The 15,421-nt window shown below is 40.2% G+C and overlaps 3 protein-coding genes across 6 annotated transcripts in view; 2 read left to right on the top strand and 1 right to left on the bottom strand.

Annotated features, from left to right (window-relative positions):
• Positions 1 to 412: 412 nt before the first annotated feature.
• Positions 413 to 2,978, top strand: cklf (chemokine like factor). The gene is made up of 4 exons (XM_079805235.1): positions 413 to 581; positions 938 to 1,093; positions 1,196 to 1,291; positions 1,469 to 2,978. Exons 1-4 carry the CDS (start codon positions 495 to 497, stop codon positions 1,580 to 1,582), a joined length of 453 nt encoding a protein of 150 aa, XP_079661361.1. The 5' UTR covers positions 413 to 494; the 3' UTR covers positions 1,583 to 2,978.
• On the top strand, positions 2,199 to 12,704 carry cmtm3 (CKLF-like MARVEL transmembrane domain containing 3). 3 transcript variants are annotated; one of them, XR_013815618.1, is made up of 6 exons: positions 2,199 to 2,447; positions 9,235 to 9,390; positions 9,500 to 9,595; positions 9,746 to 9,860; positions 11,572 to 11,667; positions 11,808 to 12,704. XR_013815618.1 is itself a non-coding variant. In XM_079805214.1 (5 exons), the coding sequence occupies exons 1-5, from the start codon at positions 2,331 to 2,333 to the stop codon at positions 11,598 to 11,600; spliced, it is 513 nt and encodes a 170-aa protein (XP_079661340.1). In that variant the 5' UTR covers positions 2,199 to 2,330; the 3' UTR covers positions 11,601 to 12,704. The 3 variants fall into 3 exon arrangements, 2 of the variants coding, with proteins under 2 accessions (XP_079661340.1, XP_079661339.1); XM_079805214.1 differs by having other exon boundaries at positions 11,572 to 12,704; XM_079805213.1 differs by lacking the exons at positions 11,572 to 11,667; positions 11,808 to 12,704 and having other exon boundaries at positions 2,217 to 2,447; positions 9,746 to 10,063.
• Positions 12,521 to 15,421, bottom strand: part of cmtm4 (CKLF-like MARVEL transmembrane domain containing 4) — a 34,652-nt gene continuing 31,751 nt past the window's right edge. For both annotated transcript variants that reach the window (XM_079805197.1, XM_079805198.1), the window contains one exon: positions 12,521 to 15,036. In XM_079805197.1, the coding sequence (XP_079661323.1) occupies positions 14,872 to 15,036 (165 nt within the window). In that variant the 3' untranslated portion in view covers positions 12,521 to 14,871. The remainder of the gene's footprint in view (positions 15,037 to 15,421) is intronic.

Raw genomic sequence — 15,421 nt, 5'->3', positions numbered from 1 at the left:
ATAACAGCGTTTCCTCGGCATCGCAGCAACAACACTCCAGCCTAACTATACCACAACAGCGCCGCGATACAAAATGGCGCCCCCGCCCCCCCCTATTTAATATTCTCGGAGGAGGGGTTTATGTAAATATTGAGCCTGGTGATGTCACCAACCCTGGAGGAATGTGTGTAGTCGCTTACTGGCCGTTTGCTGTAGTTCTTAGAAATGGATTTCTTTAAAAGCAAATATCTCCCTTTGCTTTAAACTTTGAACGTTGTAACTTTGCAGATGTTGTTTATGCTCAAGCAGCAACATTACACGCTAGCTAAAGTTAGAATAGTGAAATCATGGTTTACCACCCCTTTAATACTGATGGTAATTTTAACAGAAATCTGCATTTAAAAGAAAAGATGAGTATTTAGTCATTTCCTGTGACAAAGAGGAAACACAATCAGGAAGTAATGTTTCAAGTCTGTCAAGCTATGTTGTGAGGACAACTCATCGACATAAAACATATGAACAAAGACCATTTTGATGCCACAATGGAAGTTGATTTGGCCTTTTTGAAGTCCTCAAAAGGTCTACTGAAAGTAGCAGAAATGGTGAGACATTTATGAAAATTTAACATGGGAGATTATTGCACACTTATATCTTTAATACATTTTGGGATGGACAAATGCTTAGACAATCACTGACTTTGATAACATTATTTGAAAGGGAAACAGTGTAAACCTGCTTGAACTAAAGGGAAAAAACAAGGTTGTTTGCAGAATGGTAAGATTTGACACAAATGTAATACATTCAAAGAATGTTGAAACACACATCTATTCACAAAAAAATCACATGTCCATTACATTTCAATCATATAACATCTAGTCTAAAACCATCTAAGTTAACATCCTACTAAATGTCTTACTGGAATTCCTTAATCAACTCTGGAGTATTGTTGTCTTGGCAGGTGTGTGCTTTTGTGGCTTTTGTGTGTTATGCAGTGGCATCTAGGCCCCCCTACATTGCAGCAACATGCCTGGAGTTTTTCATCACATTTGGTTTTCTTCTGCTCTACCTACTGAAACTCAACAAGATGTTCACTTTCTTCTTCTGGCCCCTTATTGTAAGAGTGTGCACTTGATTGATTGAATGAATGCAAATATACCTGCAACTTCAGCTGTTATTGCAGACACAACTGTTGGTAATGAACTTTTTGCTCTCACAGGATGTGTTCAACTCAGTCTTTGCAGCTGTACTGATGTGCATTCTTAGCCTGGTAGCAGTTTCCACATACACAGTGAAGGGCACACTGAGCGGAGGGGTGAGAATGTACACATCCTCCATTCCTGGAACTCTCTCTTCATCTTTTTAATAATTACGTAGACCTTAAATCTATCAGACCTTTTCAAACCTGTTCCCTCCTTGTGAATACTCATTGCAAATGACCCAAACATTATGACACAACACGTTTCTAAATACAGAATCTTTTGGTTGACAGATTGTGGGCTTTGTGGCGGCAGCCTTTTGGTCTTTGGATGGCTATATCCTTTTCAAGAAGATCACATTCAACAAGTCAATAACCACCACCGAGGCCCAAACAGGGAAAAATTAAAGCTCTGCAAGACCAGCTCTCTCATTCTGTGAACGGACCATTTTTGTAACCAAAATAAGATAGTAAAATACTTGTATGTATGCACTTCTCTCATGAATAACTGGATACATGTAGTGCAATCTATGCACAAATGATCACAACTCAAAATAAATGTGTCCATGTGTATCAAATTGAGGATCATTTGTCTCAAAATGGTTAACCCTGATTGATTTCCTTATTCCAAAAGTAAAACTGTACTTTTTTTTTGAAAGATTATGTTATCCAGAATTATTATGCAAATTTGGGGTTGACCCCAGCAAGAACCTATACATGTTCAAAAGCCTAAACAATGTTGCATTCAGTGGTTGCATTTATGACTGTTATGCCTGACTGACCTCAAATGCATTTTTCATGAGACCACTAAAAACATTCTGAAAACTTTATCTGAGACCCAAAACCTAAGGGTTAAATCTGTTCAGTCGTTCAGATAGAAAATACGTGCAGATCTGTGGCACGAATATCTTTACATTTGCTAGACTCCTGTGAGAGATGTTTCGCCCACATTCTCTGTTCACTTATTAACGGTCTCCAGATTTAGGGAATGCAGATGCTGCTCTTTTGTGTGCTTCGTTTCCGCAGTCATTATTTCCGTTTCCACTCCGTGGAAAGTTATGCCGATTTGCGGAGAGTAGCTGTCTCATAGCGGATAGTAGGAGGCATCGGCATCGCTGTGAACTTTATTCGGGAACAGAAAAGTTTCGTCAGCGTGATGGGGGACATCGAGGCGTCGGATAGTAACCGACCACGACAGACCGTAATTCATTCTCTTCTCCCGAGTAAAGAATTCATCTCTTCCCGAAAAGGACTTCTGCTGCTCGGTGAAGTGGTACGCTCTTCGACTTTTATTTGTTAAATCCATCCATTATACTGTGTAATTGCATTGTTTTGTGGATATCTGTTAATGCTATGTCTGGTGAGAGTTTTTTCTTCTTCTTTCTTTTCTTGCTGTTGGCATCTGGATACAGACACTTCACAAAAGTGCTTTCTGCGACATATTGGCATTCTTCTGATTTTAGTTTTTTTTTTTATCGATCTGTTTTTCACAGATTATTCTTTAATTATCTTTAAATATGTTTGTTCTGAAAGGTTTCTTTATTGTATGAATAAAGGAAATGAGAATGAGTAAATGAGCTGTTGTCTACAGTATATAGGTCAAACGCTTTCAAACTTTCCTTATTCATCTGGGGGAGTTTTATCGAGGCTAGGCTTTCTTAGAGGCCACTAAACCTAGCTACTTTATATTTTACGCAAAATATTGATGTGCTAAACAAGTAATTAATCTACTGTGTTACAGTCCAGACAAAAAATTGTCCATTTGCTATATTTGTTCTTTGCCAAAACCAAGTTCCTAAAGAGTAAAAAAAAAAAAAAAAAAAAAAAAACAGTTGAAATGAAATCTATTCCATATTGTGAATGATTGTGACCTCGTAATTTTTTATCAAAATGTCACAACTTGATCTTCCAGTGAAAACGACAGTCTTCTCTCTGGTGATGTATGCAGGACTTCTCCAATCATTTAGTCCACTTAAACCCTCCCCTGCTAACCTTCATTTGCCTTCATTTTTGAGTGCAACGTCCACATCACAAAATCCAATCAATAACCAATTGATAGAATCAGGTTTCCACCCTGCATTTGTAATTTCGCTAAGCCGTTACGAGTTGCCAAGTTTATATTACACAACTTTTAGTTAAGTCACATTAAAAAAAATAATGGTTTGTGAGCATGGACTGTAAAAAAAGATGGACAGCGCACCTTTACTCTCTTCCATTGAAGTAAGTGAAGCCGCCAGTGTTCAAATATGGCGCTGTCATCTTAAATCTCGAGTCTGCCCAGTAGCAAATTGGAGCCTGAGTCTGCGCAGTAGTGAGCGCGAAGTGGAGCCGTGATATCAAGGTCCCGTCCACATTCCCACCTAATCAATCACACGCCCCTGAATTTTTGGTGAAATAAAAAGTTATGGAAATATAGAAATTAAGGTTAAAGCTCCAATCTCCTCCCGAAGTTCCCGAAAATGTCCGTTGGTGACTACATCGCTCTGAGAAGCTGGCAATCATGACGTCACACCCTGTTTTTATAGCATCAAATAACAAAACTAAACTTATTTAAAAAACCAACACTTGAACTAACATCAGCATGATAAAAACTGCCTAAAATTACAGAAATTATCTTTGGAAAAAAATGTATTTGAAGTGTAATTTGATAGACAAACAAAACCATGTCCCATTACATTACATGGAGAGGGTATGGTTTATGACCTATACTGCATCCAGCCACCTGGGGGCGATCTAGATGCTTTGGCTTCACTTTTCAGTGTGGCACGCTTGGTCGCAAGTTACAGTTTCTTGGGCTTATTTTTAAAAATATAGTTGCTTGTTAGGAAAATCTGACAAGCAACTTCATTTCTTTACGTTTATGGTTGCTGTTTTGTCCAATACATTGGTTGACGGTGTCTGCTCATAGCTAATAGCCAATCAGTGCAATAATAAATGTGCTGTAGCATAATTCATCCTCCCACATCCCGCCCCCTCCTCCCTCTCATTGGAGAAAAATTGTGTTCAACGTGCAGGCATGTGACGTTGTAATCCAAGATAATGATTAGTTGACGTAAATGCCACTAACAGATGTACAGAGATGGAGAGGAATCATGGGAGATGATGGGCAGTGCAGGGGAGGAGAGGGACCTCATTTAATTTTTGTAAATATTTGTATTAAAGGGTTAGTTCACCCAAAAATGAAAATTCTGTCATTAATTACTCACCCTCATGTCGTTCGACACCCGTAAGTCCTCCGTTCATATTCGGAACACAAATGAAGATATTTTTGTTGAAAGCTGATGGCTGAGAAAGGCTTCAGATAGGCCTCCATTGGCATTCAGTACATTAATACTCCCAAGACCCAGAAAAGGCACTTAAAACGTCGTTACAAAGTCCATCTCACCGCAGTGACTCTACAATCATTTTACGATGCGACGACAATAGTTTTTGTGCGCAAAAAAAAATCAAAATAACACCTTTATCCAACTTCTTATTGCCTTCCGTGTGTGCCTCCACGACGCATGCGCGAGAACATGACGTATCGCCGGGGTTCGGGAATCCATGAAATTGACACTTTAGTCCCATTTTGAGAACTACGCCGAGACCTAAAGCACGATCAATGTAGAATCCAACAGCTTAGACACGCGCGTCTTCCTCTGCTTGTCAACAAATCGCTTCTGGGTCATGTGTCCGAACGCCGGATCTGCGTCATATTCTCGCGCATGCGTCGTGGAGGCACACACGGAAAGCAATAACAAGTTGGATAAAGGTGTTATTTTGATTTTTTTTTGCGCACAAAAACTATTGTCGTTGCATCGTAAAATGATTGTAGAGTCACTGGTGAGATGGACTTTGTAACAACGTTTTAAGTGCCTTTTCTGGGTCTTGGGAGTGTAAATGTACTGAATGCCAATGGAGGCCTATCTGAAGCCTTTCTCAGCCATCAGCTTTCAACAAAAATATCTTCATTTGTGTTCCGAATATGAACGGAGGTCTTACGGGTGTCGAACGACATAAGGGTGAGTAATTAATGACAGAATTTTCATTTTTGGGTGAACTAACCCTTTAATCATTACAGGCTATAATAAAGCAAAAACAAGTATACTAATACTAACAGTAGATACATAGGTTTGAATTTATTATAAATATGTGGCTATAATACAGCTCCCCTTAATGATCTTTTTCTCCTTTTCCATCTCCAAACCTGCTTTGGGATCGGACTCATCGGAGGATAGTGCGCGCCCTAATTATGCCCTTATTATAATACAATAATATTGAGTTTTTGAAGGTGCGGTTGCTTATCTGTCTTGTGAGAAAACAGACATTTAAACTGCAATAAACTTTCAATAAAAATGCTCCTTGATCACTTTAAGAAAATCCAGTTTATACTCTGCTGTTATATCGGGTCGCTGGTCAGCCAACTAAGATTGTGGGCTGGAAATAACTTTTTCTTTTTTTTTTTTTTTTTATAAAAAATATATTTGACTTCCCCCAGGCTTATATGATTGAGGTTGATACTTTAATTTATTTTAATAGGCTATACCGGTATGTTACATGTCTAGTCTGTTTTGCTTGTCTTTGAGTTTGTTCCTTTGTTCAGTTTTCCCGCCATTGTCATTATGAGTTAATTCATGTCTTGTCAATTACCTTGTTTGCCTTGTTCTCAGTGTTTCTTCAGTGTTTGTCCATCGATGTCTACATATACTGGTGTTTGAGTGTTTCCTGAGAGTCTTTGTCAAGAACTCCTTTGTGAGTTTTGATCAACACTAGCTTGTAACAGATCGACGGAAAGAAATCTTTTGGTTTCTTTTTCTCCCATCATGGACCTCCCCGCTGTGACCCTATACTCTGCCTGAAGCAGGAAGGCCGTCCGCTGGAAGCGCACACACAGGAGTTCCTCGACCTGGCGTGGCAGACACACTTCCCTGACCGCTCACTCTGTGTGTTCTACTATGCTGGCCTGAGTGAGCCGTCGAGCGGGCGGTCCAAAGGAGGATTTCGCTACATTTTTGGAGTGGGTGCTGGTTCACAACGACTCCCCATTGACCATCGGACTCGCAGAGGAGGACATCGTTTCCAGCCCCACTTCCCCGCCAGAGAGCAGCCAACCACCACCAGCGAGTGACACAACGGAGATGTTGCAGGAGCCCACCGCAGACTGTGGAGTCCGGCCACCCGCGAGAGACGAGCCCATACTGAGGATAAGGACGGAGTGTGTCATCGCCTCGGAGCCGTGACCACCTACAAGGTCTGACCAGTTGCATGAGCCGGCAACACTGCGCGTCGCTGAGGGAGTGATTGTGGAGCTGGGAGGAAAGCCCCACCCACAACACCACCGCTGTGGTAGTATTGACTGAGGTCGCTGGCAACTAAATCGAGGAACTAAAGGACATTTTTTCGGACAATTTAATAGACTTTTTTTGGAGAGGTTAGACCCAGTCCTCCTGTATCTCCAACGCCCCCGGTATCTCTAGCGCCCCCTGTATCTCCAGCGTCTCCATCCTCGGAGTTCCCGCCCAGCCTCCCTCTCCCTCCTCTGTCAGTCAGTTCCTCAGCCCTGCCTCCGCTGATGTCCTTCAGCCCCTCTGCTCTGCCCACATGCTGTGTGGACCCGCCCTGGGTCCTCAGTCCATCAGCTCCAGCCAGCGCAGAGGATCCCCTGTCGTCATGGCCAGACTCTGCAACCTGCACTCCACCGCGGCCTGTCGACACTTCGTCTATGCCCTGGCTCCTCCCTCCCTTGGCTCCACCGGAAACCTCCGGCTATACGGCTTCTCCGGGCTCCCTCATCTCTCCGGCTCCGCCTTGGTCAGTTGTCGACCTGCCTGCTCACTTGGCTTCGTCTGGCTCCTCCTTCCCCTCAGCTCCGCCTTCATCCTCGGTCCCACCGGCTCAGCCTCTGTCCTGCAGTCATCCGGCTCCACCTTGGACGCTCGTTGCAGCGGCTCCACCTCGGTCTCCTGGGCCTCCAGTCTCGTGCAGGCTCATCGACCCAGCTCCTCCAGGTTTCCTCGTCGGTCGTCCCCAGGGTGTTTTCCACCGAGTCGTCGACACCATGGCTCCTCCCTCCTCCGACTCCGCCCTGGGGCCTCGTCCTGGCTGGCCTCTGGCATATCACCTGGCTTCTCTTGCTCCAGGCTCCCCACTGGCTCCTCCCTTCTCCCACGCTCCCATGGACTTGTTCTTTCATTTGGACTGTTTTTCTTGGTTTTGGACTGGGTTTTGGTTTTTGTGTTTTCTCCTGTTTGTTTCCTCGCCCTCCTCCTGAGCCCCCACCCTCCCTCCCTCCGTCGATGTTCCCTTTATGGCGCGAGGATGCGCCTACTCTGAGGGGGCGTAATGTTACATGTCTAGTCTGTTTTGCTTGTCTTTGAGTTTGTTCCTTTGTTCAGTTTTCCCGCCACTGTCATTATGTGTTTACTCCATCACCCAGTGTCCAGTTAATTAGTAATGTCTAGCACCTGTGTCTTGTCAATTACCTCGTTTGCCTCTGTGTATTTAGTTTTCAGTGTTTCTTCAGTGCGTCAATGTCTACGTATACTGGTGTTTGAGTGTTTCCTGAGAGTCTTTGTCATTAAAGTTCCAAGTTCTCCTTCGCCTTCGTGAGTTTTGATCTGCACTAGTTTGTAACACCTATACAATAAAGGCCCGTCCACACCAAGGACAATAATATAGTTTTAATAATCGTTTCTCATTCCTCAAGAATAGGGAAGTCCACATCACAACTATACTGATAATGACACAGAAACACCGTTGGAATCACTTTCAGAATATTTTTTTCCAGCTAATAAATGATTAAAACATTGATAGCCGATCAGGCATGTGAAGTATTTAAAGTGGCAGAAGGAGCTTCCTGCTAAGGCAGAATGATCATTTCTGCTGTCCCACTTTATATTAAGTGTCTTTAACCACCACCCAAGTTCCCTTACACCTTAAACCTAACCATACCAAAAACCTGTCCCTAACCTTACCCATATCCCGCCGCAATAGCAGCAAAAAAGTATTTTTTTGATGACACCTGATATAAAGTGTGACCATTTCTGCTTCAGTAATTAACTCTTAAAGGGTTAGTTCACCCAAAAATGAAAATTCTGTCAATAATTACTCACTCTCATGTCGTTCGACACCCGTAAGACCTCCGTTCATATTCGGAACACAAATGAAGATATTTTTGTTGAAAGCTGATGGCTGAGAAAGGCTTCAGATAGGCCTCCATTGGCATTCAGTACATTTACACTCCCAAGACCCAAAAAAGGCACTTAAAACGTTGTTACAAAGTCCATCTCACCACAGTGACTCTACAATAATTTTACGATGCGACGACAATAGTTTTTGTGCGCAAAAAAAATTCAAAATAACACCTTTATCCAACTTGTTATTGTCTTCCGTGTGTGCCTCCACGACGCATGCGCGAGAATATGACGCAGATCCGGCGTTTCGGACACATGACCCAGAAGCGATTTGTTTACAAGCAGAGGAAGACGCGCGTGTCTAAGCTGTTGGATTCTACATTGATCGTGCTTTAGGTCTCGGCGTAGTTCTCAAAATGGGGCTTAAGTGTGCATTTCATGGATTCCCGAACGCCGGCACTACGTCATATTCTCGCGCATGTGTCTTGGAGGCACACACGGAAGACAATAACAAGTTGGATAAAGGTGTTATTTTGATTTTTTTTTGCGCACAAAAACTATTGTCGTCGCATCGTAAAATTATTGTAGAGTCACTGTGGTGAGATGGACTTTGTAACGACGTTTTAAGTGCCTTTTATGGGTCTTGGGAGTGTAAATGTACTGAATGCCAAAGGAGGCCTATCTGAAGCCTTTCTCAGCCATCAGCTTTCAACTAAAATATCTTAATTTGTGTTCCGAATATGAACGGAGGTCTTACGGGTGTCGAACGACATGAGGGTGAGTAATTAATGACAGAATTTTCATTTTTGGGTGAACTAACCCTTTAAGTCTTATGTTTTTGTCTTTTAAAGGTCTAGTGCACTCGCCCTGTCACAAATATTGAGCAATAAACAAAATAATAAGGAACAATATTTGAATAAAAACGCATCCTTATGTTTCCTGTCTCAGGTGCTGTCGTTCATCAGCTTTGTGTGCTTTGCTGCTTCAACAGCAGCTGCCTTCGTCACAGCTCCCTTCATTGAGTTCTTGGCAGCCCTCTTCCTGCTGTTTGCTTATTCTACAAAGTTCAATGAGAGATTTAAGGGCTTTCACTGGCCTCTCATGGTAAGTTTACTGACCTACAAAATGACTGTGCCGGATCAAATTATAATATTTGGCCATGAGTACCAAAAGTCTGTCCTCCTTTCCAAATGTCCATGTCTGTTTCATCAAGGACTTCCTGCGCTGTGTCAGCGCATCCATCATCTTTTTCATCATCTCTATAATATCTGTGTCAAAATATCCGGATGGAGCCTCAAAGGCTGCTGGGGTAAGCTCACATCAGTTCAATCAAATCCTCTTTATCGGCACCATCAGTGACAGCACCGTTTATCCATGATTTGTATATAGTTACTACATGTTACTTAGTTGTGTGATGTTTAGACTGGTCCCGTGTCTCTGTTTCTCTTTGACTTCTTAGGTCTTTGGCTTTGTTGCCACAATAATCTTCGCCCTGGACTTTTATTTCATCTTTAATGAACTGGCCAATTTCCTCAAGGGAGGTGACCCCAGCGAGGAGCCACCAAACACACAAGGTATTAATACAGATCTCTTATTTATACTACCCTTCAAACATTTGGGGTCAGTAAGATTCTTTTATTTTTGAGAGAGAAATTAATACTTTTATTCAGCAGGGATACATTAAATTGATCAAAGGTGGCAGTAAAGATATTTATATTGTTACAAAATATTTACGTTTCAAAAAACGTTTGGTTACACTTTATTTTAAGGTGTCTTTGTTACACTGTAATTATACATTTAAGTACTGAGTAATAACTATAGGCTTAGGATTAGGTTTAAGGTTAGCATGTAATTATGCATCATTTATAGTTATTAATATAGTAACTGCATGTAACATATGTAACAATAACACTGTAAAAAAAATGTTTTTGTTAATCACACAGAATGCTGGAAAAAAGTTATATTACAGTATCTACAAAAATAGAAAGCAATATAACTGTTTTCAACATTGATAATAATATAAAAATGTTTGTTGAGGACAAAATCAACATATTAGAGAATTCTTTTAACCCCTTAACTGTCACCCCCCTTTTTGAGAATACACATGAAAATCCACTATCCAAACTTAAAGGGCTGTAATTCAAGAATGCTTCGGGTATGGAAGTTTAAATTTTCTGTAAATAAAAAATACTGTACTAAATGTTTTATTTTATATAAAATAGATATTTTACAAAAATGTTTTAATCTAAAATTACTATAAAATCAAAGCCATATATCTCAACCAAGTTGATATCACAAAAATTGAAGTTCCCATGAGATTTTGTTTAGGCGCTGTACCACAAATAGCCACCGGGTGTCAGTTGATTGTTTTTTTGATGCATTTTCCTCAGACCTTTCCGACGATATGTGTTTTGTCAAGATTAGAAAAGATTTTGATTATAAAGTAGTTAAAATAAATGTTGTAATATGAAACATGACACCGCCCACAAGGGGAGGAGCCCGCTAGAAGAATTTAAAGTACCATTTCCATGGTAACGCAGTATCCCATTTCAAAACAAGTTTCACAGGATTAATTTTGAGTTCGTAAGCTTTCGAATGATACCTCATTTATGATAATTACTCAAATACATGATACGAAAAAATGCGATCAAAAAAAAGAGTGCCAGGTGTCCCGCCAGCGGGACGGTGACAGTTAAGAGGTTTTAAGGATCATGTGACACTGAAGACTGGAGTAATGGATGCTGAAAATCCAGAATTTACAATATATTAAAATAGAAAACAGTTATTTTACAATGAAAATTAAATTCACAATATTACAGTTTTTTTTTTTTTTTTTCATAAAATAAATGCAGCTTTGGTGAGCATAAGATACATCTTATTTAAGAAGCATTCAAAACAAATTCTTATTAAAGTTCTCTTTTCTCTGCTGGGGTCTCATTCGCTGTAATGCTTGCACAAATCTTTCCACACTACACCAAAGTGAGATTACTGAGACTAGTCACAGGAAGTGGAAGCGTGATGTGGTTTCTTATCAAGCGTGGTTTTCATAAATAACCATCCACAGTGTAGCTTTTACTCTAGTTATGTGACTAGACAGGCTAAACTCCTTCAGTATCATTTATGAATTGCTTCAAGCAATCCTCATACATTGTCGTATGCATTAAACTTCCATGGCAGATTATTTTCACTGGGAATTCCCCATCTATTTTTTCTTTTTCCTGTTGTTATTTAGATTCTATCCTTCTTCATTTCACTTCCAAAATAACATATTCTTCTTCCTACCAGATGATAACTCAGACTCTGACTCTGACTAAAGCTGTGTTTGTGTCCAAAATCCTGGTGTGTGACCACTACAGTGCCTGATAACCAAAACAGACTCTGGTATCTTTTTTTTTATTGTTCGTTTTGAATTTCTGCTTTTTGTGACTAGAATCAAAAAGTCTATTTCAAATGTTTTCTATGGTCTTTGTACAGTATATACATCATACAATTGAAGTCCCTGTCATTTGATTTTCCCAAAGCTGTGAATTATCCCAGTGACAGTTTCACATCAATCAAGATTGTTGACTGAATGTTTTTTTTTTTTTTGGGAAGAAAGGGCAGTATTGTACCATTTATCATGTTTATGTACTGCCTCCAACAGCTTCGGTGTACTTAAAAGTATGATTACATGTGTGATCGCTTTCAGTTTTTACAGTATGTACGAGCCTTTTTCTATTTCTTTATTTGGGAGCTGTGTGTGTGTGTGTGTGTTTACTAATTAGAACTATTCTGCGAGAATTGTTTCTCAAAATATGTTCTCTTAAATAGTTTTTTTTTTTTGTAAATATGCATGATGTGGTGATGAAGCCCTATATTGAGAACAATAATGTTTTGTAGCAATAAAATTAGTTTACATCGTACATGAAATTAGCAGGTGGTTGGCTGGCCACAGTCACCTGTCTCATTTCCACACGTCTACACATTGGTGTTTGTCTTGTAATATTGATATAATGCCAAAGCACTGCAAAAAGGGCAAGATTTGTCTCATTGTGCTCACCTAGCAATGTACTTTTCTCACAGTTGCACGGCTCAACTATTGAACCTGAATTATAATCGTGAGCTTCAGCAGTGCATAAGGGAGTGTCTCCTGGTTTACTATAGTATTTTAAGGCATGCTGCATGCGTCCATATGTAAACCACCTGATAGTGTTTCTATGAAGAGTGGATATGCTTTAAGAACATGCACTGTCGGATTGCCACATCAATAAATATTTTTTTGTGCAATTTTTGTAGTGTTTGTTTTAAGCACAATGGAAAAAGACGGAAAAAACTAAGCCGTCTGTGCGGCAGGAGCATGGTCCAAAAGTGTTGTACCTAATCTCTCAATGAGTCATGTTTTTTTTTGGCATAATGTTCAATAAACCAATCCGAGTCTCATCTCCCATTCCATTCCCTTTAAAAGCCAGTTGCGTTTGGACCATTGTGGATGCGCAAATGGACGTGAAAAGGATAACTGCGTTGGGCTGAAACTAGCAAAAAACACTTGCTTCGCACCTGGGGTCGCATTGCGCCGGGTGTATGATAGGACCCCTAGAGTTTGATAGTGGTGAAATGTGGTGTATTTAAGTAAATCTGATTTAAATGCAGTGTACCGTAGTAAGGCTTTTCTCCATTTAAAGATAAACAGTCCATCCAAATCCATTTATTTGAGGGAAAGATTGCCATCACAAATATTTTCAAACAATTAGCATTTTGTAAGTCTATGCACAACTCTATAAATACAAAAATACAAATTTATAGCACTGTTACATGGAAAAAAACATTGCTTTCTTGAATACGGGAACTGTCAACAAGAAACAGTACAATCATATCAAAATTTGAGTCCCTCAAAATGTCAACATAGTTCCATACTTCAATGATTTATGAGTTGAATATACAGTCCAAACCATATGGTCAAAATCAGGAGTCATTTCGATGCTAAAATCTTCCAAAATAAGAAGTCTAGCATAGTCAAAGCACAGTGAAAGCTTTTACACATTATTAAAGCATAAGCACACAGTATTGCTTTCAAAATAGGACAAATGAACTGTGACTTTAGCACTTTAATGCAGAGTCCTACGTTAAGACGTAAATCATTCTTGTGATTGTCTTTTAACGTTTTCAAGCCCACACAGTGTTGTTCTGTCTACACCTCAACGTTACTTCATTTCAACATTGGTCTTATTCCAAAATGTGAAAGTGACTTCATTGAAGAACTTCAGATAGTAAGACATAAGTATGACTATTAACTAATATTATGAATGATCGTTTTCTAGAGGGGGAAATCATACAATTGCACTACAACTTAAAATCTCTGGTAAAACATACATTTCATTCCCCGACAAAGTCATTCCATGACACTCCTTTTAAAAAGACCCACTAGAGGATCAATAAAGCACTTTATAAAAACAGATTTTCATACCAAGGATCAGTTCATGAAATGTTTGAATTTCACACCCACTTAAACTGTTATTCTGCTAATGTTGTCGTAACATTAGTGTCCAGGAGCGTTTTGACTAGTCAAGCCTCTACGATTAAGGCACACAGACAAAAGTTAAACAGTTTAGCAGATGCATTCATATGTACTGCAGTACACTTGTTCCTTCAAATACACTCTGTTAGTTTCAGTCATAAGAATTCATACAAGCAGGAAACCTTCATGAATGTTATATCATACACAATATATACACCTTCAAAATCTCTACCCTTGCTTAAATCAATATATACAGATAACTGGACAGGGTTGAGTGCACAGTGGAGTACAGAAACACCCACAAAGAACAAAAACAATATACTATGCACACAAGATTTAGTATCTAAAAAGTATCTAAAGTTTAGTGTCTAAAAAGATTCACCTTCACCCACACACACAATTTGAAAGCTGTTGTCAGTTTTAACGCAGGGTCACATTCACGAGGTGAAATACTACATTTGGTACAATGTAGCTACCAAAGCTGTGGTATTACAAAAAAAATATTTAACATTAAAATAAATACTGGTGCTCCTAACATCTAGTTAGCTCATCTTTACAGAAAAACAACCCAATCCAATTTTTTTGTTCATAAACCCTCCCACAAATTCCCATTCCACCTCAGTCAGAAAGATCACTTCAATCAGTTGATCTTTGATGAGACACATTTTAGAAACAGTTGCAATGCTTCATATTAGCCAGCTGGGAATGGAGCTAGAAGGGGTTTCAAGTGGTGACTGACAGGCTTTGTCTGTTTTATTGCGGGCATAATTCAAACCTTTCAGGTTCTCTGCTGCGAGAAGTTCAGGAGCACAGTGGAGTGAGTTTCTGTCAATATTCATCCAGATCACGGTAAGGTAAAGCCCTTAATTAGCGGAAAGTTTTAAGTATACAGTCACATGACGACGGCCTGAGGCTGATGGTAATGAAGATGCCAGAAGTTTGTTCCACTTCAAACTTTTCACACAACTGTTTGTTTGTAAGTGCTCATCCTCGAGCCTGCCCGTCATCAGGCTTTCATCACGAGGATACACAGAAGAACACACTGTGACAGGAATGCAGACGGGGCTTTGCTTGTCTCAGTCTCTATTGGTTTACTGCAGTTCGGGCCTCGACTCCACCTCTCCCCGTGAGGCTGTGCGGGCACGGATGTACTCGCTGGTCTGCAGGGGTCCGTCTCGTGAGTCCTCGAGACGCCATCTCCGTACTGCCAGATATGTGTTCAGGCCATATACTCCCATCACCAGGAACCCAAAAATCTGGACAAAACACCCACAAAATAACTGTTAGAGACTGGAGGAGGATGATTTCAGCTTTAAACCATCAGATTTAAAGGGATAGTTCACCCAAAAATGAAAATGTACTGACCCTCATGTTGTTCCAGGCTTTGGTTAACCGTCAAAACACAAATTATCATATTTTTAATGAAACCTGAGAGGTTTTTCGGTCCCTCCATTGAAAGGCCAGGTAACAAAAACTTAAAAGATCCCGAAAGGTTTTAAAACGAAACGCATACATAGGACACATCACGTTTGGTAAACACGCAAGCTCAAACGGATGAGAACCAATGAGAAACACATGATCTTCCGTGTTTACCATATGTGTTGTGTCCCATGTATGCGTGTCGATCGATGTTTAGATGTA

Source organism: Gobio gobio (assembly GCF_949357685.1).
Source record: "Gobio gobio genome assembly, chromosome: 2".
NCBI lineage: Eukaryota > Metazoa > Chordata > Actinopteri > Cypriniformes > Gobionidae > Gobio > Gobio gobio.
This window is presented reverse-complemented; position numbering and strand designations above follow the sequence as displayed.